At 41.4% G+C, this 27,592-nt stretch overlaps 1 protein-coding gene across 1 annotated transcript in view; it reads right to left on the reverse strand.

Annotated features, from left to right (window-relative positions):
• Window positions 1-27,592, reverse strand: part of grid2 (glutamate receptor, ionotropic, delta 2) — a gene marked incomplete at both ends in the record, with an annotated part of 420,090 nt that overhangs the window by 54,452 nt on the left and 338,046 nt on the right. The window contains 2 exons of the mRNA XM_079221919.1: window positions 255-450; window positions 6,678-6,816. Coding sequence (XP_079078045.1) covers window positions 255-450; window positions 6,678-6,816 — 335 coding nt within the window. The remainder of the gene's footprint in view (window positions 1-254; window positions 451-6,677; window positions 6,817-27,592) is intronic.

A 27,592-nucleotide genomic window follows, 5' to 3' on the forward strand; every position in this document is an offset into this window, starting at 1 on the left:
TATACAATACAACCAAATGAAGTGTGTTGACACGGTTAAATGTTGACGAATGACGGCTTAAATATAAATTCTTTGCTCAGAGTAATGAATAATTGCTTTGTTGATGCCGCCATACTGCACCTGGTCCTCCGTATGCAAAACACATCACAGTAGTCATTCGACTCCGATGATTGTTTTACTAACCACGGTGATTTTACACGCGTCAACGGCGCTTTGTTTGGAAGTGACAACTAATTAAAAAGGTAAAGACTTACCTTGCGGATGCCTTCTTTGGACTCATCAACATTAGTATCTCCTCCGCCGGTGCGGTTAATCATCCGCCACATCTGGGAGTACATGGGATCTCTCTCAAAGGGGTTCATAGATTTGGAGCGCACCTGGTCGTATACTGCGGAGTCCAGCACTGTACCGTAAGGCAAATCTGTCTGCTTGGATAAGTCCTGGAGGGACCTAGAGAGAGAGACAAGTGGTGACAAGGGTTAGCATTCACATTGTTTCCATCACTGAGAGCACCATGCAGGTCAGCACCACATTGCACATGAGGCTGAGTTCATGTCCTGGGTAATTCTGTTGTGGTGATACTGGAGCCACCTTTTAGCGGTTCTTTGGTGGCTATGATAATGGATGTCACAATGCCCTGTTTTTAACAGCATACTCTCTGTTCAAAAAGTTCCCACAATGCACTACACTGCTAGCTCATCTGCTGCAAGGATAACACCCTCTAACACGACTTATGGACTGAAAAAAGCCTGTACAACAAATTAGAAGTTGATCCGTCTGTACATTGCCGGTCCGTGATAATGAACCAAAACCAATATGATGGCTTGCCCACACATTACCTCACCTTTATTTTCAAGTGGTTAAAAGTGTTATTATTCACAGAGCTCCAAGGGTAATTGACCTGGATTAAATCTCTTACTGTGGCGCTTCTGGCTTGGCACGGTTATGTTTGCATGAGGTGACGTGTGAATGATCAAGCCTTTGTTAAGTTTTTGGTAACTCACGTTAATAGCTGACTAGACCGAGAGAGAGGCGGGCATCGGACAGCACACATAAAGTATACATGAAGTGGCCAGCTGCACTGTGGTCCACACTATCTCTTCCCCATAAATTAATGATTTGGCTCTAAATTCTCCATGGGCCATCAGTGGAACTTAGCCGAAACATGTAATTGACATGGAATAAAAATAGAAAAATGTGAATTGGCAATGACCAACAAATGTGAGAAAGAATGGGGGTGGAAAGCTGTTTTGCTCAGCAACATTCACTCAGTTGTCAGTGCTGACCAAGAAGGCTTGGCTAACTGCACACAGTTTAAAACTACAACTACTGAGACACAGTGAAACCCGTCATAAACAGAAGTCTACATCCACAGGACGGGAACACAATCGGTGTCACAATGTGCAACCAAGGCCTGTCACTAGCAAAGAACATTGTATATCAGTATGTCAAAGGATTATTTCAGCACAAGATGTCTACCAGAGGTTAAGCTAATCAGTAAAATGATACATATAAAATAGTGATGTGAAAAGTAAGCTGATAGCGAGCTAATTTAAGCTTTGCGTTTGCAAGCTAATGTCGTTAGTTATGGCCCTTGCAAACATAATACTGCATAGCTTTCTGATTTATCTAAATTCCACTATAACCCAGCATGCATACTGGCAAAATACATAACTTAAAGAAATATAGTTAGCCTAAACAGACATTTGGACAAAATGCTTGCTACACACGAAAGCATAGTGTCAGGATCCCGATTTCCACATTCTTGCCGATGCCTCACATTTATTGCCTGTATCCTCTGCTTTTCGGTTCGGCAGCTTGTTAAAACTTAGTTCTGGGTTCTTTACCCTGTTGGTAGTGCATCCCACCACACAGGAGCTTTTAGGCATTTTACTGCTGTTTGCTCGCAGACGGAAGTGACAAGGAGGCACCTTCACGCAATATAAAGTCAATGGAGAGCGAAGAATTGTTTTCCCCTCTGGTGTGGGCGGGACTTAAATGTGCTTTGTCTCTATATCAGGAAAAAGGCAGACAAAAATAGAGAAGTAGAAATACAAAATAAATAAAAATAAACACAAGTCATTCTGTCTTGTTATTTGTTTCTTATTATTTCTCTCTTGTCCTTTCTCTCTTACTGTATCCCTCACTCATGAATTGCCACCTCTGGGGGAATACACAAGCTATAGTTAATTACAATGCAACAGTGCTTGGGTTGCCTCACAAAGAGTTTGGCCGCTGAGAAATGTAATGGAGAACCATTACAGGAACTAATTACTGTTTGTTTGTTAAATGACTGCTCCATGCCACCCATGGATTTGATAGACTTAAGAAATTTGTAAATAAACATTTACACAAACAAGTGCAACATGTCCTGCTTAATGATGAATAGCAAGTGTACAGCATCCTACGTCCTTAATCAGTTGTAATACACCGACAAAGCAGATTTGACAATGAGCCCAAATATCAGGTACTGACGCATATTATAAGGCTGCCCACCCAGGCACACGCATAAGAAATACCACATTCAGACTTTTTATGGAAGGTCACAGCTCTTGCGGCTTCTCTCTCTCTCTCTCTCTCTCTGATGCCCTCCTCAACTATCTCTCTAACCCGCTCTGAAAGAAGAAAAAAAAAAACCTTTGAAGATTTTAATGAACTTTGCCGGGAACATGAATCTTTTATTGCCGTCAATTAATCTTTGGCCTTAATAATCTCCCCTCCCCACTACTCCCCTGTGAATATACACGCCTGTCAGCACACTCTTTGACCAGGATTCCCCCATTGTGAATTGGTTTCACTGGTAGTAACTCTGGGCTTGTTATTTAATGGTGTGAGCAAGTGTGGGAGGCGGAGAGAGCGGGTGAAAAATGTCATATCAGATTTACATTTTCTGGAGACAAAAAATAAGTCCACATAAAAACGGCTTAATGATGACACAACCTCCGTAAATGCTCCCAAATTGGACAACACAATCTGAAACGTATACATTTTGTGCTGCAGGTGTCAGAACCAAAAGGTGCCTTTCCAAAATGCTCGCCGTACAGTATGTTTAAGAAAAAAATAAATAAAAACAGTACCCAATGTTCATGTTTCCTTCATATGACCTAATGCATTTCGAAGGAAATGTGAATGGACATCATCTCATTTAAAGAGGGAACATTTGGAGAAGTAGACAAAAACAAAGACAGCGTGCAATAATTCATTTTTAATCAAACACTATGAAATGTCTGGATTTTAATTAAAAACAAAACACAGGCATTGGTTGCCTCCAAATGTATTACTCTGTGTGTTCTCTAATGGAGATATGCATATATGAATTATGTGCTTAATTATCTTTTGGGTAATGTTTTGTGTGAATCTAATATGTGCCTGTGTGTATGTGTTGGCACATACTTGCCATTCTCTCCTGTGTGTATGCTAGCTCATTTTGCAACCAATTATATTACCCCTAAGCAGCCCAATGAGCAAGTAAATGGAGTGAATAGCAGCTGAATGTATCCTGTGACAAATACTAAGTGTGCGTGTGTGACATAGTGTGTGTGTGAGAGAGAGAGAGAGAGAGAGAGAGACAGAGAGAGAGATGGGGTATAGATTAATTGGTGTATACGGTGTGTGTGTGATCTCTGGTTGTCCCTGCATATTTGGTTATTTGGCCGTCTTCGTTGAAAGCTATTGATTTTACAATCTCTCTGCTCTCAGGAATGCTAATACACTCTAACCTTTAAGGAGAATATATATACTGTATATATATATATATATATATATATATATATATATATACATACATACACACACCCACACAAAACAAATTATGTATATTTAGCTGGATAGACTTGGGTTGTTATGCCACCGCATGTGTTAGAAATCTGTTAAGAGGCAAATCATTCCATTTGCAAAGAGTCAAAGGATGGACTTTTCTTTTTTCGGAGGCCAAAAGACAAAGAGTATCTTGGCTCTGGTAGTCTGCGGGGAAATTAATTTGGGTAAAGGCACTAGAGCCTTGATCAGTTCATTAACTTTTTACAAATGGCTGTCGACACTCTGCAGACATCTGTGCAACCTTGAACAACGAGCAATATCCACGGACTGAAGCCAACACTCAAAGAGTTTTTCTTTTTCCCCAAACAATGACAATAGCATGCATATGGTCTTCAGAAGTTCAGAGTATAGGCTAGCTACATTTAAAGGCTGCTGAAGTTTTGTTTAAATATGTGCTATTTCTAAATATTGGAGGAGTTTGGGACCTACGTAGCCATATGTTAATTTCCGTAGCATAATATGAAGATATTTAGAGGAGATTTTTATTATGGATTGTTATTTTCTGTATGTTATTGTTGTTCAGGCTGAGGCAATGCCATTATGTGTTGCTATCTCTTCAGTAGATATGTATGTTTACTACCCTACTGTTAAGACAGTTAATGTCATTATTCTATGACTACACCTTAAGGAGAGTGCTGCTATATCACCTTCTCACCAACAGAGGGCGATAAAGTGATAAAGCCCTTTAGAGAACATGCAGACTTCAAATATCCAAATGAGCTGCTGACCAAAGCACGATTGGGATGTAACAGACAATACATAATTGACTTTATTGGCATCATTAGCAACCACAACATATGACACCTGCTGTGTGGGATTGAGCCAGGAAAGGAGGCGTTTTATGATCAAACTCTCCATCCGTCTTACAATTTTCCCATCCTGACCAATTCTTCCGCTCCATCTCTTCTCCATCCTCTCTAAACGGGTGCCACCTGCTTTTCTCACATTTTACCCCTTCGAAATCCATTTCTCATCTTAACTCATCACCATGGCCAAAACCCTTCCTCTCTCTCCGTTTCCACGCTTCCTTCAACTCTCATTTCTTCTTCTACCCTTCTCTTTGTACCCTCCTAACCTCTGCCTCCGTCCGCTCATCATGTCTTAATCCGTCTCATCTTTTCTTCCACCTACCTTCTCTCTTTATTTCCATTTTATAAAGTTTTGTCGCTCCCTCTTCCTCTTTGTGTGTTTCTCTCTTCCTCCCTCTCTTTGCCCCTCTTCACCGCCATCCCTGACTATTTTCCTAAAGGATTCGCACTGAAATTGAGGGGAAAAACATCCAAGCGTGAAATAGTCCAGTGAGGGTTCTGAATGCTCACTTGTTATTTCATTTCCAGGATGAAACAAGGCCATTAATACTTGAAAACCCTGTCTGTCCCGACGGCTCACTGAGACACCAAGATGAGCGATGTCTTCATCCTTTCTGGCCTTCCTCTCTGCTCTGCATACTTGACTAATTCACTCTCTCAAACAATTACTCACAAAACCATTTTCTCTCGTTCCAATCTGCGTAATATGTTAATCAAGTATTCATCAGATAACACTGCACGCTAATCACAACATCACGATCCTCCTTTTTTTCCCTTGCTCGGCTACCTCTCTTCATCTAACTGCTGAGGTTTTGTTGTGTTGGGATGACTAAGTTTCTTTTGGGAATCTCCCCTCTCACCCCTCGCCCCACCACCCATCTTTGGAGACCCAAGGCCATGTGGCTGCTGCTGTTTAAGTCGTAATTATGCCACTAATGACCCCAGAAGAGTCAACACATTAAAGATAATGCATTAAAATTTATGGAAATCCTTAATTAGCTCGATGGATACTGAATGAGGCGGTAAACTGTGAGGCACTCATTGATGACAGCAAATTTGAGTGAAAAAAAACAATAGAGGAAAAGGAAAATAAGTAAATAGATTCTTTCCACACAATTTCCAAGAGAACAGACAGAAGGAATTGGAATAAAGAGGGGGGAAAAGACCGTATGCAGAAGAGAGGGTGGAGACAACAATAAAAAGGAGGAGGTCTGCTAAAGACAGGAAACAGAGGGAAAAGGAGAACGACGTAGAGACAAACTGACGGAAACAAATGGAGAGACAAATAGTGATGAGATTTAGAGAAATAAATGTTGTTTATTCCAAAGCCAAGCACAATTGACTGTGGCACTGCCGGGCATAGCGGATGCTTCGGCATGCTGATTAGTCCAATGAGAGATGAGCGTTTCCTTGTGCCACCAGGAGAGAAGCAGGCACACATATTATCACAAGGATAGATAAACAGAGAGCAATAATGTGAGGAGCATGCAAAAAAACACTCTTGTCTTGCTTTCTTTCTCTCTCTCTCTTTCTCTCTCCCTCTCTCTGTTTCCCCTCATCTTCCCTATCTTCATCACTGAAAAAGGAGGAAAACACCCCCACCCCCACACACACACATAATGATAGATCCAAACTTAAGGCAGACAGGAAATTACTATCCTGCAATGGGGTGGAGGAAGAGGAGAGGAAGGATGGAAAGGAATTGTGTATGTGTGTGTGTGTGTGTGTGTGTGTGTGTGTTGCCTCTCATGCATTACACCTGCCTTGTAGAATGGATTTCCACACTGAGCAACTATCAAGCACACTGGGGAAGCCCGCAGTGTGTCTCTGTGTGTTAGAAACGATTAGTCATGCACTCACAGCTACACACATACTCTATGGTGAATGGTTGCGAGTGAACATAAGTGTGTGCGCAGAGAAGCATGCATCCATACTTTTGTGTGCTTATACAATTAGTGAAGGGGTTTCAGTACTTGTACCCTGGTACTAATGTCAAAAAGAACTGCGTTTCTCCAAAATCAAAGACCACATTCTGAAGCCAATACTTACTGTATGGAGTTCTCTATGCGCGAGATGGTGAGGAAGGCTGCTAGATTCGCGGTATATGAGGAGATGACAATAAGAGCAAACATCCACCAAACGCCCATCATCATCCTCGTAGCGAGAGTGGTGTAGGGCACCTCTCCACCTAGACAGGAAGAAAGACAGGAAGAAGGTTAAACAAATGCACATGAAAAAAAGGGTGCCACATCTATAGTATGCATGCAAGCAACTCTTGGCTGCAGGAGGAAAAGCTGTTAAAACAGCAAAGCACATCCTCAAAGATTATGTTCGGATTAACTGATCTGATCTGATGCTTTGGCACAGATCTGATCTTCACACGGCGGCATGAAGGGGGAGGCACTGTAGAGAATCCCATCTTTGCTCTTCTAGAAAGACATCAAAACAACACATCTTTGAGGTGTGATAACATTTATATATCGCGGTAAGACAGCTTTTAACTCTCTGGAAATGTGTTAATATACAATCAGTCTCAAAACGCCAGCAGGCATAACTGTTTGGAGAGAAGTTAAAAAATGTAAACCTGCCGTTGCAATAAATGCTCTTGACAAACGTCTTGATCAATCTGAACAGAATGTGTAAAAGCGTGCAGGGTCCTCCCATTAGGATCTAATGCTGCCTGGAGCACAATACAATAACAAGCTTGTCCGACTTCAAGCATAGAGCCTCTTTATCCCTGTCTTGTGTTATAAACCTTCTTTGTGGCCTTGTCCTCTGAAATCTGGTTGTGTTACAGTCAAAAGCTGCCTCGGCGTTCTGTGAGCTTTTCAACATGGCTATCACTCTCACCCTCGCAAAGAATAAAATAATCCATCTACTTGTGTATTAACCAGAACAAAAAGAAGCACACGTGTGTCTTTTTTAAATTGTTATATAATTCATGGTTGTGGGCTCACCTTTCTATTCAAACACACACATATTTTGAATGCTTATTGACGGTCATGCGTACCAAACGCACAAACGAGTGCTGATTGATTTGCAGCCACTACGTTCATTGAAGCTTGTTAGAAATGAGCCTCATTCATCCTTGTAGCAGGGGTTCACCGTTACATCGACTCAGACGACACTCTCCTCTCTCCCACTTCCTCTAGTCCAGACTGAATAATGTATTTCATCCCCACCTAATCCCACGTTCTCTTTATCGCATGCCCCTTCTCGTTCTCCATTGTGTTTCCTGCTTTTTCCATCTTCCTTTCAGGCCCTTTCTGCATTGCTCACAGCATTTGATTTCATTGAATTGTGTTATCTCGCTCCCGCCTTCTCTCCGGTTTTTACTGTATCTTTCTCGAGCAATACATTTGCAGTTGATACCATGAGCCCGAAGGCAGACGTATAAATATAGTGCACTCTATAGATTCAGTTAAAATAATCCTATTGCATGTTTAACAGTGTCTTAGGGGACGTTCACAAGTTGCGGCTAAAAGCGCGTGGAAAATGCCAGCCAAGGTGCTTTGGGGGTTACGCTCCTGTTGTGCCTGCAGTTACTAAGCAACCAAAACATATGCAGTGTGATGACAATGATGAAGTCGTGGTTATTTAGCAGTAGGCCTCACTGACTAAACAAATTCATAACAAAGATAAATGTATTTCCAGCACCGCAAATCCCCCACAGCAGCTTTACTGCTCGATTTGGTCATATTTAGTCAATATGGCTGATCTTTCAACCGGATCTTGTGACACAGTTAGCAAGTAAAATAGTCCGTGGGGCAGATGGTAGAGGTCTATGTAACCCTGCATTAAAATGAACTTCTCTACATATTAACAGACTGATATTTGCAAGGTTCCAAAAGTTGCCGTCACACCCTGAAAAATAGGCCCTCGGGAATACTTGCGTACCGCAGTGGCATCACGCTCCCTTTTGCCGGTCTACATTGACAACAGTGGATTTGAGGGCGCAGAAAACTCGACACGTGAACAGCGCCTTGACATCCCATATAGCTTGCTTATGTTGTCTACTTTTATGCAAAAATTATGTGTCTTACAGCAGATATCTCAGCTGGAAGATGAATTGAATCTTTTCCAAAAATCAATGCAACCAGAAGGCACAGATGTTTTTTTCTCATAACAATGCTTCCAAAAGTGTTCAAATATATCTCCTTAAACGTGACCTTTGTGAATTATTTCACCTGGAGAAGGTATTTGAGGATTTGGGGTTTCATACCAGCATTATAAGTAAGCAGAAAAAAAGAAGACAAAAAAGCAACTAGTCTCAGTGCAATTTTAATGTTGACTTCTGGCTGCAGAAGTGACTTTTATAAAATATTTAATAAAGCTGGGAAAATGACATCTGAATGTCCCAACATTTGTAGGTGGACAGATTTGGGTTCTTTCCAATGTTTTATAGATGCTCTTTGTCCCTGGACAATGTATAAATCAAAGCAAGATCATCTACAAGAGACTTTTTGAAAAGGTCATTTTGTTTTCTGCTCCAAATGTGCGCGTGTGTTTGTGAGAGAGAGAGAGAGAGAGAGAGAGAGAGAGAGAGAGAGAGAGAGAGAGAGAGAGAGAGAGTACCAAGTACCATCTTTGCAAGATATTATATAAATGTGGATTTATGAAGCTCAATAAAACTAACCTAACAGAACATTGAGAGATCGGTTGAAAAGGCCCTTGAAATGGTTTACTTGAAGACTGGTCTGGCATTGATTTTTAAAGTGCCAAAATGTCAGAAATATCCAGTTTACTATGGAATCAGACATAGGCTTTAGAGATGTTAATAAAACACTGTGTACAATAGTTAATGTTCCTGTCACGCTGTCAGTGTCTGTCTCCCACTACGCTCAAGTTAGTACTCAGAAAAGATAGATATTTTTATGGTGCAATTCTTTCCCGTCCAAAAGCTACTGTAGGCCATTTAGGTGAGCCACAGTCGACATCACAAAAAGACAGAATCTTCATGGGGAAAGCCTTGGAAGTTAAAACTAAATATTTCGAATGTGCTGCAGCACAGTGGCATCTTCCTTTTGTCAAATAATAAAAATGACATGAAATATGAACCCGTAGTCATGCATCACTGATCTACTAAAACCATAGTGTGAACAGGGTGCTGTCAAACAGTATATTGTGCTATCAACCCATCTCTCATATTGTACTATATAGTGTGCTCTTTCAAAACCATCTTTCATACACAGGAATATAACCAGATCACCGTTGAGGAGGAGTAGCGGCAGACAGCGACCCTTCAAGTCGGTGAGCAATTGAGTCATTAGTATGTATGTATGGATATATACCTTTCGTATCTTTATAAAAAAAACATAATTTCCAAGAACTGACTACAACAGCAACATGACGGCGCAGCCCTCAAGGCCACGCTGCTGCTTACGCACAACCGAAGCATTGTCTGAATTCACTGTGAGCTTTCACAGTGACCCGGTGATATTGCCATCTTTAAAAGGCACATGCTGTCAGAATAGGCCCAGAAACCTGATTGGCCGTTAAGAAGTGATGACCTCTAAAATCTGAACATCAACTGGCTCAACAGATGAAAGGTTTCGACAACAGTCGGCAGCATGCATTGTAAGAATAAGGTAGTTGTAGGGGCTCCTTCAATGAAGCCAACCCAAACCACTGAAGGAAGCCGGTGGTGAGTCTTCTCTACAGGACTTAGAATAAATCAAGGGGTTCTTCAAGACACCTTTGAAATGCTGCTATGTTGCGTTCCTGAAAAACTCACGTCAAAGATAAGGCGTTTGTATGTGTGTATGTTTGAGGGTTTTAGAGGAGGCATCGCTAGCATGAAGCAGCTTTTGTGGATGCCAGCTTCAAAGGCATCCCATTGAGTCCCCTCCCCTGGTCCTTTCTTGCCATAACGTTTCTCCATGCTTCCCCTCTCGTTCTCTGCTGTGCTCCCCCGTAGCTGCGGGCAAACAACATTCTCCATTTCTTACGACCACAGTCGAAAAGAAGGAATCAAAAAAGGTGAAAACCAATGTTGCTGTGTCTAAACCTTTCCTTGACTTTTAGATCTGTATCAGTCTTAATTTGCCTCACTACTATCAGCAGACTTTCTTTCTCCTTTGATTGACCGAGTGACGGGATTGCTGGATGTCTATATGAAATATTGGTTTATTAGATATCTGGCATCAAGTCTGATTGACTTGCTGGCCTCTCGGCTTCTTTTTAATCCTGTTTGTTTCTTTTGATTGTGAGCTGTACTTGTTTCTTTTAACAGAGTCATGAGATTATCGCCTTATTTTTTTTTAAACATCGAATATCTTTTATTTGTAACACTGTGTTTAACATAAATACGGTTAAATGAAATGTAAGAGTTGCCCAGTGCCACTACACAAGCTGCCGCAGTCTCCAACTCTTGGCTGCTAAGCAGTTTGGAAAGTAATTAGTCCTTCCACCTCTTTCTAATCCTCTCAGTTTTTATTAAAAGATTCTCTCAGACATTCCCTCTACCTCATCTCCTAACTCCATGCCTTTTGACTCATATAGCTAATGAACACACAGACAGAGATGAGCGTGTCACTGAGTCACAGATTAAAAAGGAACATGTTGGAGAATAAAACTGACTAATGGAGTGAAGAAAATCGTCTCGTGTACAAAAACTACAATCATGTTCAGATTAATGACCGGCAGGGGGCGACTCCTCTGATTGCAAACATCTGACAGTCTGATTGTATAGAACTCTACTTCTCACTTGAGTAAACACGGTAAACATGAGTATATGGTCTCAATCCCTAGTTTCAAGTCTTCAATACAGCATGATGTTCATTTAGTAAAATAGATGATTAAGCAGGGTATGTATTTAGGGCGTGGCTAACTTGTAAATGACAGGTTGCTACCACAGTGTTTTCAAGTCCGGGAGTTGTCCATATTTATGTTTTACAACTGTAACCCTATCACAGTGTGTTTTCAGTTTATGTTGAGGTTAATAGTATTATTTCAGAATTTTTGTTTTGTTTTAATCAGCATTCGGTTGTGCTTAGCTTCACCCTCTTGTGTTTGAATCCAAGATGGCAGCAGCCAAAAAAAGTAAGATGGCAATGCCAATTCGAGGCTTAAAAACCATACTCTACAATCTAATGGGACTATACAAAGTATATAGTTAAAACTACTTTGGCTATCCAGTAAGATAATGTACAGGAAAGAAACTTGGAAAATATTCACTCGGTTCACACACACACACACACACACACACACACACACACACACACACACACACACACACACACACACACACACACACACACACACACACACACATAATGGAAGCAGCCCAAATATCTAGCAAGAGCATCAAGTCCTCAGATATGAGAGCACCGGACACAACCCTCATCCCTCAGTCTTGGGAACAGCTAATCAGAGAGGATGGTGATTGGGTCAAAATGCCCTTGATCCTGCGTCTGCCCTGTAAATGTGATGGGGTGACTGAGAGGCCAGGACATTTTGTCTAGACTGTGTTACATGGTGCAACACAGAGCATCTTCAGTGTGGTGGTTGTAAGACAATTGTTGTCTTTGTAACGTTTGACTCGTTGAGTGTTGGTTAGTGCTCAGGGTTAGCGGTGCCTTCTGGTCGGTGTCTGAGTTTTGTAAACCTTTTGCGTGCTCGTGATCTTTCAATTGTATTGTGAGGAACTAAAGATCCCGGCATACATTATGACAATGAAAATGTGTAACAGTGGCAACAAACTATCATTATGTATTCATCATTTTGTTGGTTTGGTATTTTTTATTTCTTGTGTGCATAAAATGACTGAATAATGTATTCCTATATAAATAACACCATTTGCATATATCATATTTTTATAAACGGATCACCTGCTACATGTAGCTTTCCAGTATACAACAGTCAATACAATAAATGGATAATACAATAAACAATTTGCCCACTTTAATTACAAAAGTGAAGAAGCTGCATTTCAAAGTGCAGAATGAAGTCATCTCTGACTTCTGATACAAACAGAGTGCGATGCACCGTTGTTGTTTTTCACCTTTACAACACTGCATTGAAGAGGGGGAAGTGAGCAGTGCAGCAGCCTAATGGAAAGGAACACCTCCACATTTTAGTGTAAATGAGACAAAGGGAGTCAACTGCTGGAAGAAGTGTCTGGACAAATTGATGATAAGGATTAGCTCTGTCATCGTGCACGGCCTATACGGCCGCTCCCCTCTTCACTGCATGCTGTCGATTTGTCAAACAAGCACCTTGTGTCAGTTTATTGTGCTAAAGTGTGGTGAGAGGTGCTTGAGGCGTCCACTTGGGCAGACTTGTGGCCCTGTAATCTCATCCCACAACTGCATCAGCAGCAACGTGTTTTAATAATCAATCCCTCTCGCTCTCTCTGCTCTCCTTTCTACAACTTTAGACACCGAAGAGGAGGGCTCAGGGTGTCGGTCCACAACTCTGGAAATCCACTTCTATCAAATGTACCATCATTTTTTTAAATCTACATTCCCGCTGCCAACTGTTCCGAGGGCTCCTCTTCAAAGTTACAGCATCACACTCCAGTTATTCTTGGATGAAAGAAGACTAGAGCAGTTCATTAGAGCTTTTTCAAATGAGGAAAGGGGAGTTGGAATATGTTCAGCTGATGTCAGCTCCCAGTTGGAATAACTGCAATCTTGCCACAAAGTGATGTAACTTTTTTTTTTTTGTTTCTACAATTTGGACAATTTTATTCTTTAACAGCCCTGAAAAATTTCTTGCTCAAGGACATGTTGGCAGTGCAGTGATAGATTCACAACAAACAGGTGAAACTCCCCTTCAGCATCAGGCAAGACCATGGGGCTGGTGCAATGTGTTATTATACACAAAGTATAAACCAGACGCAGAAATATGAAACAAAGATTTAAAATTGCAGATTCTAGTCTAAAAGCAGAATCACAAAACCCTTTCTATGGATCCAGGACGCTGTAGGCGTTGGAGCTTGGTGAAGTGGAATATAAATCATAAGCCTCTCGGTCAGTGACATTAGTCATTTTAACAATCCCAGTGGTGGCTGAACACGCCGGCTTCTCAAGATCAAACACGCAGTATTAAAGAAGCAGAGGACATTTACGCTGAATTTACATTTCTAGAGATATTGAATTCCCGGTCTTGTCATGTCATAGTGTGTTTTTCCTGCATCGCGTTGCACATTTCTATTTGTAACTCAACGATCCACACAAAATCAGTTCCTCACAGCTACTGACTGTGTAGACTGCAATGAAATTAGAACAAATTAAGGTTCACAGGCTACTGAAGCAGCGGTAGATGACAGATACATCACTGGTATCTATCGTTCTTTCATCATATGTTAGCTTTACACAGGCTGCTTTACTTTACTTTTCACTGCATTCTTGCTATCGTCACATTTAAGGACCGATTTTTACTAAGTATTCTAATGCCAATCTAAATAATTAAGTCAAAGATTCAGTCAGAAAAGTCAGAAAACATAAACCCTTTCCTAAACAGTTATGACATGTTGCAAACTTTCTCCTGTTGTCCAAAGAACCTCACACAATATACTTTGCCAACAATGCAATGTATGAAACGACAGGTCTTTCGATATATTTTGTTTTTAAAACATTCAAGACAGCTTTTCACTCAGACTTCTGTGAAGATGCTTTCTAAAAGCCTTTAGTTTTCAAGAAAAAATAATGATGCCTCCAGTCTTTCAAACTCTACAAAGACAAGAGGCTGTTCAAAGCAACAGCTTCACATTAAAGAAACAACTTCTTATCAAAGACCGAAAATAATCCATCAAAAGTCTAAAGTTAAACATGCTTACTCATATACTTTATGATCACGTTGTTTTACTTTTCTACTTTGAGTGAAACGGGCAGAGAAAACATAGACATTGGAGAAATTGTTTTCCACAAGAACAACTCTTTTAAGTTATAACCCTGTTAGTAGAGTCACTTGAAGTCGAGAAAAACACATTTTTATTTCAAATCTAGATCAAAACTTTAGCAAACACCTTAATCTCCAAAATCTGCAATTATGAGTGATGTAATTAAACATTTCTCCAGGCAATAATAAAAAAGTGTGCATGCATGGCACAGATTGTATCACACTGTTAAAGATAACCAGGTTTCCGAGTGCATTCAGGCTCTGGTTCCAGCAAAAACAAATAGAAATAGATAATCCTCTTTATCTACAGTGTTACCACATGAATGGTTTTAAATTATAGGACAGGATGCCATAGAACGTAGAAGAGCCTCGTTACCAAAACATTTTTGGACAGTGTGAATTATCCGACAGTAATATAACTGTGTGCTAATCAAAACGCAGGCTGCACTTTGGCTGCTATTGATTTGCTTTTGTTTGAGTCAACAAACTTGGAAGCTTCGCGAGGTAAACAGAATCAAAGCGGAACACAAAATGCACATAAACACAAAGTTTTCCTTTTTTTTTCTTCCTTTGGAGAAATAAACGGGGACAGCCGGAAACAGAGATAAAACAAATTACAGGAGCTGTTTTTTCCTGCAGGATTGGAGCACAGAATGATTCCACGAGTCTTTGAGTCAACTCATCTGCATCAAACACGGTCACTGTGTTTCTCCGCCCGCCTCCCTTCTCTCTCTTCCCTCCTCCTCTCCTCTACCCCCCATCCTTGTTGACACGCTGCAGTTAAACGTAGCCCCAGATGAGCGCAGCTTTAAAAACCAGCAGTGCAGCGGGCACATCCCGTAGGAATTTATATGTATGAGGTTTTCTTGTAAAGCTTCAAATCTCACCACGGAGAAAGCACCTCCTCTACCTCAGACCCCTCTGATGACTCGCAGGAATCGTTATTTATTTATTTCTTTTTATTTCTCCTCCAGCACCTGAATCACAAATCACCCTCAGTCGACGGTGTCCCTGTGATTATGAACGACTTGGGAAAGACATATTACGGCGTTGGGGCCAGGGTGGCGAGGGAGTGAGTGGAGAGAATAGAAAGAGGGACGAGGTGCATCGCTCCTCCAGCACCTCTCCTGCTCCATTGTGCATGTGCTGCCTCTAATACCTCTGGCTATCAGCCAGAGCGAAGAGGGATTTTCCATGTGGTTGGCAATTTTTTCAAGCCATCAAGCGCCACCATTATAAGGATCCAGCAGGCCAGTAATGTTGTGGATTTGAGCAAAGATGCATGAAGTATACGATTCTGAGATGCGCATAATGCTATCTCTTTTCCCAGCATGCTCTCTGATTTCCTATAAGAACCCCAGGCTGTCATCAAAACATGATGGAATATAGGTATATTAGAGGCGGATGGGAACTAAATTACAGATTGACAATTTATGCATGTGTTTCTGAGTGTTTGCTATTAAACTAGTTTTCATGTTTGGATGAAGATGAAGAAGTGTGAAGAAAGAAAGGAAATTAATAAAAAGGGAGAGGCTTGGTACATGGCACATCACCCTATCCCTTTTTTGTTTGCTGATATTTCTCAACATTTAATATTCACTAGACAATTGCTTGTATATTCTACTGCATTCCACCAATTTAGAAAGTTGATCCAGGAAAATTATGTTGAAGTAAAAGTAAGTATTTCACTCTTGTAACTTCTGGCTAATTACATGTCTCTCTCCAACAGCAAGAACACTTTTAATAAAAGGAGACACAAACAGATGTATGACTGTCATCGAAAATGTTGATTGTGACAGGAGAGGTCTTGATTACACTCAGCATAATAAATACAAATCAGCAACCAAATGTGTCCGTCAACCTTTCCCAGAATTGTTTATTTCATACTTTTTGAATCCACATTTCAGCTGACAAAGTAGGCAACACATTTCATTAAAGATCATTAAAATACAATAAATCTGCATGTTTTACATTTTTACTTCATACCGTGCAATATATACGGTATAATGCACCAGATACACTGTAGCTAAAAGCTAATTCTCACGCGTGGTCCCAGAGCTCGATAGGCCGCTCAGAGGCCAGCCGGTTAATTTCTCCATGTACGCACGTAAAGCTCAGATAAAGAGAATAAATCCATATTATTTAGTGTATAATTCATTTCCCTTTAGTTCTAAGTGTAACATGTGCTGGAGAAGTGTTGGTATTATGGAAATCGCTTCAATAAAGTTATTAATATTCATGATGAACATATTAATATTTGATTTTGGCAATGATTCACCTCTGATGTTGACAAATTGCTCTGGACTCTGTTGGTGATGACGTGCTCTCCATACAGACACTCATCTATAGTAACACAGCAACAGACTGAATACACCCGAGAGGCACACACACACACACACACACACACACACACACACACACACACACACACACACACACACACACACACACACACACACACTCACAATGAAAGTCAGTAAACGTGATATGCAAAGAGGTTGAACATTGATTTCAGCATTATACAAAGGAGGATCACTGAAGATTACAAAACCTAAATTTGAATAACTATTTTTCTATTTTCAATATATCTGCATATGAAGTTTCTTGGGAATTGAAAACAGGAGGAGATCAAAGGGACGAGAGAGACAATTTGAGTGTGGAGGAGGAAAAGGGTCAGAGAGAGAGAGAGACTGCCAAACTGGCCAGAAGACCAAACCAGAGATCATCTAAAAGGATTAAATGAGGCCTGTGTGTGTGTGTGTGTGTGTGTGTGTGTGTGTGTGTGTGTGTGTGTGTGTGTGTGTGTGTGTGTTACACAAGTGTTTGATCTCGTTGTATGCTGGGTAAACATGCCACATCATTAGTGCAGGACACAGATGTTATACTTTGCAGTCACCTGCTACCTCGTAGCTGATGCACTGAATCCCCAAACTAAATACAAGCCGAGGATGTCTGCTGGCTCCCACACGCATAATTAGGAAATTACATCTTTACAAGTGATTAAATCGTCCAATAATCTTGAATTGTAATACTGTTGTTGCTGTTTGAACAACTGGAAAAGCAGCACATGTGTGAGGCATTGTTACTGGTTAGAGATCCAATTTCTCTGGATTCAGGAACATAAAATACAATATCCTGGTATGGTATCCTGGTATAAATAAAATAAATATATTATAAAATAAAAACAAAACAAAACAAAAACTCAAAACTAAGTGCAACTAGTTCAAGCAAAACTCGCAACAAAAAACACAACAGTTCAGTTATAGACTATCTATGAGAAGAAAGATAACAGTAGTTGTAAAAGTTAGAACATTCTACTTCATTGTGACTTTTTGGCAATTACATTTAGAAAATAAAATCTAAATGAAATGCTGATTGCTTCACTACAGAACTTTTAAATATGCCAAGAGTCACCTTAAGCACAACATGGGTGAAGAAAGTGTTGCAGTCTCTTCTGAGGAGTTTCTGTCTCTTCAATGTTTGGAATTTCAACTCCTCGTCAATGAATTCTGAGCATAATATGTCTCAGTGTATCTTTGCATAGTCGACATGTTCAGAACATAACTTAAGTTGAAAACCCATAGGAGTTCAATGTGTGTGTAATAGGAATATAAGCTGTGAGTTAAACTGGGAAAATTAAAAAAAGATGTTCAAATTGTACAGAATCACCCTTAGGGGCCACGCTGAAATGGGGTTCTGTACTCACTGTGGTTAGCTCGTGGAAGTCGTCTCAATTTCACAAAAAGGGAGCAAATTAAAAGATTGAAATGCAAATTATTCCCCCACTTAGCTGCGCTTTGGAGTGTGCTCACCATGCATATATCAGCTGTGTCTGCATGTGTGAAAGAGGGTTGTGCAAAACAGAGAAAGACTATTTGTGCATATGCCTATATATATATATATATATATATATATATATATATATATATATATATATATATATATATATATATATATATATATATATGTGTGTGTGTGTGTGTGTGTGTGTGTGTGTGTGTGTGTGTGTGTGTGTGTGTGTGTGTGTTCTGGGGATACAGATAACACTATATTTCATTTCACCCTCCTTGCCCCTATGGGAGAAGGTGCTGTTCATGATGTATAGCCCATATGGAGAAAAAGGAGAGAAGGGAATTTTGATGGCCCTTTGCAGATCATTGAAATTAATTGGAAAAGGCATCTTCAGAAATCAATTTTTCCAAAAGTTTACCAGCTCCCAGTTGCTCTCCTTCTCGCTTTGACATTTTGCTTGTAAAATGGAAAAGAACATACGGAGGGGAAGTCAGTGGTGCACAGACAGCAGCATCCTGTTGCCAGACAACCACACTTACTCAAACTCTCACCATAACACACACACACACACACACACACACACACGCACACACACACACACACACACACACACACACACACACACACACACACACACCCCGTTCCAGTGTTTGGAGCCATAAGACAACAGAAACTCAAACTTCTCCTCTTACAGCCTTTTGGGTGTTGGGTTGGGTATGTGCTGCATTTAAATGTAATTTATTAAAACAAATGATATTCTCTCTTTCTGTGTGAACCCTGTCCCCTCAATGGTGTGAATAAATGTGTGTTAATGTAGGTTTCAACTGTCTAAATATTACATTTGACAAAATGATTATCTACTTAAAAATATCCACGCTTTTTTAAACTCACTCTAAATGTGTGTTTATGTGGCCGCCCTTAGAGACCCAGACTCTGACCAACTTGCTGCATCATCGCTTGTAAACATCCATTAAAACCGGCTGCTTTTTGGCCCTGCAGAGTGTTTTCTTATTCCCTGGATTGAATTGGAAGGTGGAGCAGCCAATGAAGTTCCAGACTGCACCGGGCCAAGTGTGGAGACCGGCGATAAACCCCCGGCCTTTTTCTGTGCGAGTGTGTGTCTGCATCTGCATGTGTGTATGGCTTAGTGTGGTAACTTCCTAATGCCCTCTCGGAATAGCTGGGGTAATAGTACTGCTCTGACTTGTGTGTGTGTGTGTGTGTGTGTGTGTGTGTGTGTGTGTGTGTGTGTGAGTGTGTATGTGCGTACCGTATGCAGAAACTGCTTGACATTGGACTTATTAAAGAAACACTCATTTCTCCTCTTTTTGTCAAGCCTCATCAGCACTTTTGCTTCCTTTTCACACTTGAAAGGAACACAAAAATGATGGAGTCAGCTGAATTTTCTTTGAGTGTATTTACAGGCTGTGTTTCCCTGCTCACCTCCTATATATGGATCAATACAATCGGTGTATAGTTTAAGGGCTACAACAGTGGGAAGTCAAGGTTCTTTGTGTGTGAACTTGTTTGCATTGCTGTTCACGCGTATTTCTTGAAGGCAAACTCTCCCTGCAGGAAGAGAGAACATTTCACACACCAGTGTGCAGCCATGAAGTCTGAAGGTTGTTTAAAAAGTGTCGATGAATGAAAGTATGTATTTAATAACCCAGCAGTCTCCATGGGAGAATGTAAAACAAGAGCAGGACACTTTTAAGTTACTGCCCATTCTGGAAGGCACGAGTTCACACATTTAGTTCTAACTCCTCAAATTGGTGTTGAATCTCAAAGCTCCTCTTCACTGAATGATGTCCAAAAAAAAAGAAAAGAAATGAGACAAAGTGTGTTGTGGGTGTCTGAAATCGACAGTAACTACGAACCTTCCTGATTAAACGAAACCCCTCACAGCCACAATAGAATGAGAGATTAGATTCAGGGCTATCTAATCTCTCTTCCTTTTTCTGGAGAGCACGCACACAGCTTGCGTGTCGGTCCGCCACACGCGCACGCTGAATTCCGCCAGGCGGCTGCGGCCCCGTCGTCTCATTGTAGGCGACTGCGTGCAGAGTCAGACCGTGTCTCGTTCCATCAAACCAATACGACCATGGCTGCCTCTCTGAGTGCAACTTCTGACAGACGGCTCTCTCAGCAATCTGCACACATACTCAAGTCTGCGTATTCTGTCTGCGAATACTCTGTATTCCTAAACTCTTTCGCTTGATAGTGATTGTGTTTGAGTCGCTCATATTCAATTTTAACAGTGTCATTCTCAATATTTCACATCTCGCAACCCACATGACCCCCCCCCCCTCTCCCCCCCACACTTTTTGTCACTCCTCTCAAGCATCTCGTCTCGCTCTTCTTCCTCCCCCTTTTCTCAAGTCCATGCTCACTGTGCCAATTTACACAGATCTGCACTTTCTGTATTTCCCCCTTAATTCCACTAACTTACTGCACACGCTAGATTTTGTGATTCTGCAAGTTGAAGTGTGTTAGTGTCTTTTTTTCATTTTCACCAGAGGTTTTTACAAACATCGGCATATGAGGGGGAAAAAGTTTTTAGTTTTTCTTCCTATCATGAATTATTTAAAGAGGGTCACCAGGTAAAATCCTACATTTTAGGATCCATTAAAAGTTTTTTTATATATTTTTTACACTTTATTTTGTTTGCCTTTCCATCACAGACATAACACATATATAAAGAAATGGGGAAAAAAGGGGCCTGGTTTGCTCTGTCCTCCCAAAAGCATGATAAATCCTGAGAAACATTCAGGTGTTCTTATCTTGTGCTATCGTTGGCGTGTAAACATCGTCCATTTCTCCCACTTCTCACAACATTGCTCCTCTTGAGTTCTTATTCTGTTAGTTAACAATTCCATATCATACATTTCAGTCACCATTTTCAACCATCCATCTTGTGATGGATGTTCTATCGTGTGCCATCTCTTCGTAATAGCCTTTTTACTAGCTGCTTGCAGACCTTTCAGCAGATACCTACCTCCTAGGTTTTAGGATCCATTAAAAGGTTTTCTTTGGAAAGCGTAGCGAAGCTTTGATGAACGGGAGACTGTTTTGTTTGTTCCGTGTTTACAAGCAGAACACGTTTCTTTCTTCTTTGCAGCCATTGTTCTTCGTCTCTTTGTCCTCACCCCGGCTGCCCGTCAACCTCTTTTCTTTCTGTTTCACATTATTACACTGAGCAACTTTATGAGAGCAGATTTGAATTATCAGCACAAAGTTTAAAAATATATTGATTATGGAAACGCTATTAAACAGCATGCACAGCAATTAATGCTCCATTTGGCAAACTGAGTGTTTCTTTTTTTTTGGAGTAATTGCATTTTGTGTTTGATTAGACAAGTGGTCCTCATCATGAGAGAACACAGAGGAGCTTGCTCTCTCTGTTGCTCTCTCGTCTTGTTGTAAAATAAAAATACTCTACATTTCTAAACCATACTTTCCAATCACTTCCTGATGACCAATACAATGCAATGTATCATACTCTCACCCTGCCTTTCCCATAGAGGCAATGTATTGCTGGTAAGTGCACACACACTTGATCACAGTGTATGGTGAGGCTGATTGTTAGTCTCACTCACACCACAGAAAACCACACATACAACCACACGCAGTCTTTCTACTGTTTCATGGACGCAAGACCATGAAACACTTTAAGTCAAGTGAAGTCAATTTCTACTTTTTTTTTTCGTTCCTTGGAATTGTCATTAAAAACGTTGCTTACTACTAAAAACAAAGACAATTAATAACTTGTTTGGCACAATACTCCTAAATGTTAGTGTAACGTTCACTCAAACTCGATGTGTGCAGGTGATCGGCTCAAAGTCGTCGTATGCAGTTGACGATACACTGACAATACGATCTTACTTGCTCAGAACAAAAGAAAACTCCCCAAGCGCTCTGCGGCTAAGCAGTGGCTGAGTGGCATAGAGGTACAGCAGTGTGTGTACTGGTATTTAAATGATCTGTTAGCTGTTCACAAAAGTGAAGAAAAAAATAAAAGGTTTTGTGAAGAAGTCACCGCAACCAACAGAGGCCCCTGAGCATGCTGACAAAACCGGGCATAAACAAAAATATATAATGCAGTTTGCTGCAGCAGAATCCGAGATTGGCCGCGGTGGACAGACACAGCGATGCACACTCACTCACGCACACACTCAGTCGGCCTGATGGCATGATTCTCCCGGCAGAGATAAAAAGATTGAAGAGGAATCTCTTCAATCTTTTTCTCAAACCCTTGAAAAATAAAGAATGGCAGCACTGATGTGGCAAATACAGGAGCCAGCACTGTGCAACGTGACAACAATAAACCCATTTAGACGGACACATGTATGTAATGAATACATGTTCCGACGTGGATGAATGGAGGCAGAGACTGACTTTCAGACAGCTTGAACTACTGGATCACATTCAGACTTGTGGGGTGATTTTAATCCTTGTTTACATCGGAATCACATGTTGTGCCTTTCAATTGACAATGTAACCCATTTATCACGTGTTCTGGCTTCTTATTGTCAACTACATTGTTCCTTGCCCTCCGTATACACCTCTCTGAATCACTTGTCCTCTTTCTAACCTGCAGTATAGTTGGTTACAGTAATAACAGCAGCTTTATTGTTGGCTTGGAACTTGTGAAGTCTTTCTTTCCAACCTTCTTTGGTTATTATACAGTCCCGCTTCAGCAGACATGAGACTGACTAAACGCTAACAAGGTGTGTAGCACTTCGCTCTACCGCTGTTTTAGTTCTATTGACGGACCCGTCTTGTGTTTCTCCATTTCTCTTTCTTATTCCAGCTGGCTGAAGTGTTTTGGGGCTTGGTGTTTTTGTTTGTGTGTGTGTGTGTGTGTGTGTGTGTGTGTGTGTGTGTGTGTGTGTTGCCATGTCAACTTAAATGATCACATTCATCTTGCAATTATCTGGATTCACTCAGGGTAACTGACGGAAATCAAGCCTCCATGTATTGATATGCCTTTTGTTGATGAACCAAAGGAACCAGCAGACCTATTCTTTATCTATTGTCTTTTGCTAGTCGAAGGTTGCATCGTCTCTCCGTGTCTTATTGATCCAGAGTCAGCGTGTGTCTCATCAATTATGTTGAGTTTTAATATACATTGAGAGCTTTTTTGTCTGTTTTCAGGCGCAAGTCCCTACATGTGACCCATTAGATACCCCAAATAATTTAACATTAATTCAAATGCTGGGAAAAGTTACTGTGCAAAACATCAAGAAGCAATTAAATCTATTGTTTATTCCAGCTGCACTCTGTTTAAAGCCTGACCTTTACAGCACATTCACTGGGAAATAAACACAACTCACTGGGTCTGAGGCAGTTAACAACAGAGGGCCCAAAATAAATATGCTTGTATTACAATCAAACCACCCTCCTCATTACTGTCCCTGCTAGCTACATCTTCTCAGACTCCCTTGTGAAAGAATCTGGGAAGAACAAGACCCGTCGATTGCAGTGTGCTTCAGAGCTGCTGTGCCAGATATATATTTTATGTGAGCTTCTGCCAACATCACAACAATCTGAGTGTTTTAATCTAAAGACTTGCGTGTGTCTACTGTATCCCGGTGTCTCTGTCTTTGCGGCTCCAAGCTGAACGTGACATTTACTGTCGCAGATCAGCAGGAGACATTTTGTCCTGGCAATGTAACTGGTATGATTAAACATGTAATGCCCTGTAGAGAGAGGACACTGAATAAAGTGAGTGGGAGAGTTAACAGCATGTGAGAGTCAATACATACATTACACCCTCACATGTATGAGGCAAGCACGCTTGGTATTTTGAAGCGCATTTAGCTGGTGGATGCGGAAGGTAATTGAAGTTAAAGGCCAAAACGTCAATCTTATGACGTGAATCAAAATACAGACGAGAGACACATTTCCATTTTCCAAATGCTTAACGTGCCTCTTCCTACACCGACTTGAATAATCACTTCGTTATGCATACGATCAATATTCTTAAATCAACAAAGATCACTTCACTCCATGGATGTGAGAGAGGTTGCTTGCTCGGATGCATCGAGAAGAATCACCCAACTCTGCAGTTCTCTGCATCTCTCCGGAGCTTTACGGGTCTTTTTAATAGAGCCTGAGCACTGACCAGAGGTCGGCCAGCGAAAGGCCCGATTTTAACAGAAGGGTACGCTGTTAACGCTAATTAGCTAAATTACTAATTTATAAAAATAATGTTGGGTCCTTCAAAACAAAATAATGCATCTTAATATATATGTAACATTTTTCAGTTTGAAAAATGCCCTTCCTACTTCTACTCATATGTACTTACTTTCCACCACTGCAGGAGGGCGGGGCTAAGGTGAACAGATGGACAGGTGGATGGAAGGCAAAAGGGAGAAGCTGAATTAGTAACAGCTGGACTTCTGTGAGCAGTAAGAAAGTAACAAAGCAGTGGACAGGGAGGGCAAGTGAGCTCACTGGGAATGGAGAGAATAAGGAGAAAGGAAAAGGAAGCAAATGCGACAGAAACAAGAGAGCACATAGCGGCAGGAAAGAGCAAAAGAGAGAAATGCATTTAATGGAACTGCTGGGAGACGGTCTCTTTTCACAGTGGCACATCTCTGTAGCCAGAAAGAGACTGTGAGAGGGCAGAAAGAAGAAAAGCGAGAGGATAGATGGAAAGATGGCGGGGAGCAGTCAGGAGGGACGGGCGTCCTAAAGTTGGGTCCACTTCACAGCAGCACAACACAGTCGTTAGAGAGGGATAATGGATTAGAGGGAAACATAAAGAGAGGAAGAGAGGGAGCAAAAGAGGAGAAAAGGAAAGCAGGAAAATGATGATAACGGTGGGTTCCCAGCAGCACGGCACAGCAGCAGCAGAGATAATGATAGAGGGAGAGATGCGCAGAGGAAAGAAAGAGAGAGAGGGAATGGGGAGTGCTGAATCTGAACGCAACTCGCATTGAGAAAACTCAGCAGTAAGTCAAAAGAATGGGAGAACGGAGAGAACTAAGGGATGAAGGGATGAAAGACAAAAGGATGGAGGAAGGAAACAGAGAAACAAATGTTTTTGTTTTTATTTGGCGCCACAACAAGGCTGTGAAAAGAACACACAGTCGTTCTCTCTCTCTCTCCTACACCCACAGTCAAACTCCCTCACACAGACAGATACATGCACAGCGGGGGGCAGTTGGAGAAAAAAGGAGGTGCAAGAGTGTGAGAGGAATTAGAAAAAGAGAGAGATTTTTAGAGCAGCAGATGGAAAGATGAAAGTGTTGATTATGGCCTGTGGCCCTGATTCTGATGTGTTTGTGTGTCTGTTCACATTTTTTTTCATACAGTGAAAACAAGTCGTCCACAGTGTGCGTCTGTATGCGACTGCGTATGCATTTCCCTCAAAGTTAGCTCTAATTGAGAGACGGCAGACTCACGCTGGCAGTGGGGCTGCATGCTAAGTTAACATGCGTACACGCGCACACGCCCACAAAAACACAGTGTGTCTCTCCACAGCGTCTTTCTTCTCCCCCACTGGTCGGGACAGTAATTAGGGGAGAACACCAGAAAGCGAGACGGTGAGAGCGTCTGGGAAACATTTGCGAAAGACAAATAGTTGGTGTGACAACCAGAGTTTTGCTTTTTGACTGTTTCTACCTTGGCTCAGGTGCTGCTGACAAAACTTGGGCGTGAGGACAAGGCCAGGAGGAAGTGAGGAGACGGCGAGACGGATAGGGGGAGACAGGGAGGTATCGAGACAGGAAGCGGGACGGGGTAAAGTGTTCCCTCTCAAACTCATTTTTCTCACTCTTCAAGAAGACTTGCAAAAGCGTCGCTCTCTCCCGCCTACACAGGTTACACGTCAGCAGATATGACTCCTGTGACTGCCAGCTTCTGTCGCCTGCCTGCACATTTCAATTACAGCAGAGTTCACAGTCCATTTGATAACTGTGGCCACTTTAGCTTTCTTCTCTCTCCAAGTACAGCTTTGCACCAAAAAAAAAAGAGTCCCGTGATTGTTGCAGTTTTTTTTTAATCTGTCGTAGATGCTCTCTGGCTGTGAAACACTCTGCTCGAACAACACCACCTCAGATGGTTGCTGAGTAAAACAGGTCCAGAAGCCTCTCTACAGCCAGACGTTGTCTTTGAACCGATGGATTATCTTTCCACTGCTTCTACTGCCACTGCTTGTCTTGTAATCCTTCTTTCCTTCTTCTTAGAACTATGTTTCTTTGTAGCCTTCTGAGGTCGATGCAAACAAAACTAATTGCTTCACTGAATTTAGTTGAACTATTCCATAGAAGTGTCTGGAGGACTCATACACAGTAACACATGGTCAATTTGATTGGCCTTTTGTTTTATTCTGTCTCCAAGACCCGTAAAAAAAAGAAGAAGACGTTTAATCCACTTCACAGGCTGTAATTTGAGGAGCATTGTCATCTTTGATGATGAATAACACTTTCATTCCACGCCATGTATGAATGCGTCCATCGCGCAAACTGCTTTTTCTTGTTGTTGTTGCTTTCAAGCACATCCTTCTTTTCCCGCTGGTTTACAATCATCCACAACAGAGGATGAAGTAGGCTCTTCCTTATCGGCACTTCTGCTCAGCTTGTTGAAACTTCTGTCTGAGAGACTGCAACTTTCTCCTGACCACACTTTTCTACAACTCATCCAAACTGCTGCAGGCATATACTTGTTTTCTGTCCTCCTGAATTCTTGCATGTCCCTCCACCTCCCCCTCCCCCGACTCCCTGTGGTGGCTCATTTTAAAATCCAAAACCTGGTGTCCAAGGCTGCAAATGAGTGCACATCCGCCTCCCTCCAGGCTATGGTCTGTCTAAGCTCTGCATACCAGCCAGTCAATGCCATGCACTTTGCTAATGTTGCCTGCTTGGCTCCCCTAATAATATGACCTGGTAATCACTCATCCCAGCCTTGCTTCTTCTTCCTTCTGGCTCTGAAAAATATTGGAATGACCTTCCCACCTCAGCCAGGGCCAAAGAGTAGCGCAGCTCAAGCCGGAAATTAATCTCCTTAGGAAACATTTCACATCCTCTTTAAATCATATCCTCACAGCTGCCTCGACTTCATTCTGTCTTCAGCTCTTATTTAACTTCACCTGCAAATTATTTCGCCCAATAACCCTGCATTCCCAAATCACATTTGTGTTATGTGGTCCGCTATGTGGTCTGCTTTCAAAAGAAGACAAGTGGAGTGAACTCCACTGCACGTTTGTTCAGTTAAAGTTGGGTGGTTGGTTTCCTCACATCAGGAACAGCAACTAACTACCTGTGTGCTACCTGAAATTGCAAAACCTGATTTTCAATAGCTTACTTATTATTTTTGGATCAAAG

Source organism: Taurulus bubalis (assembly GCF_910589615.1).
Source record: "Taurulus bubalis genome assembly, chromosome: 8".
In the NCBI taxonomy this organism is placed as follows: Eukaryota; Metazoa; Chordata; class Actinopteri; order Perciformes; family Cottidae; genus Taurulus; species Taurulus bubalis.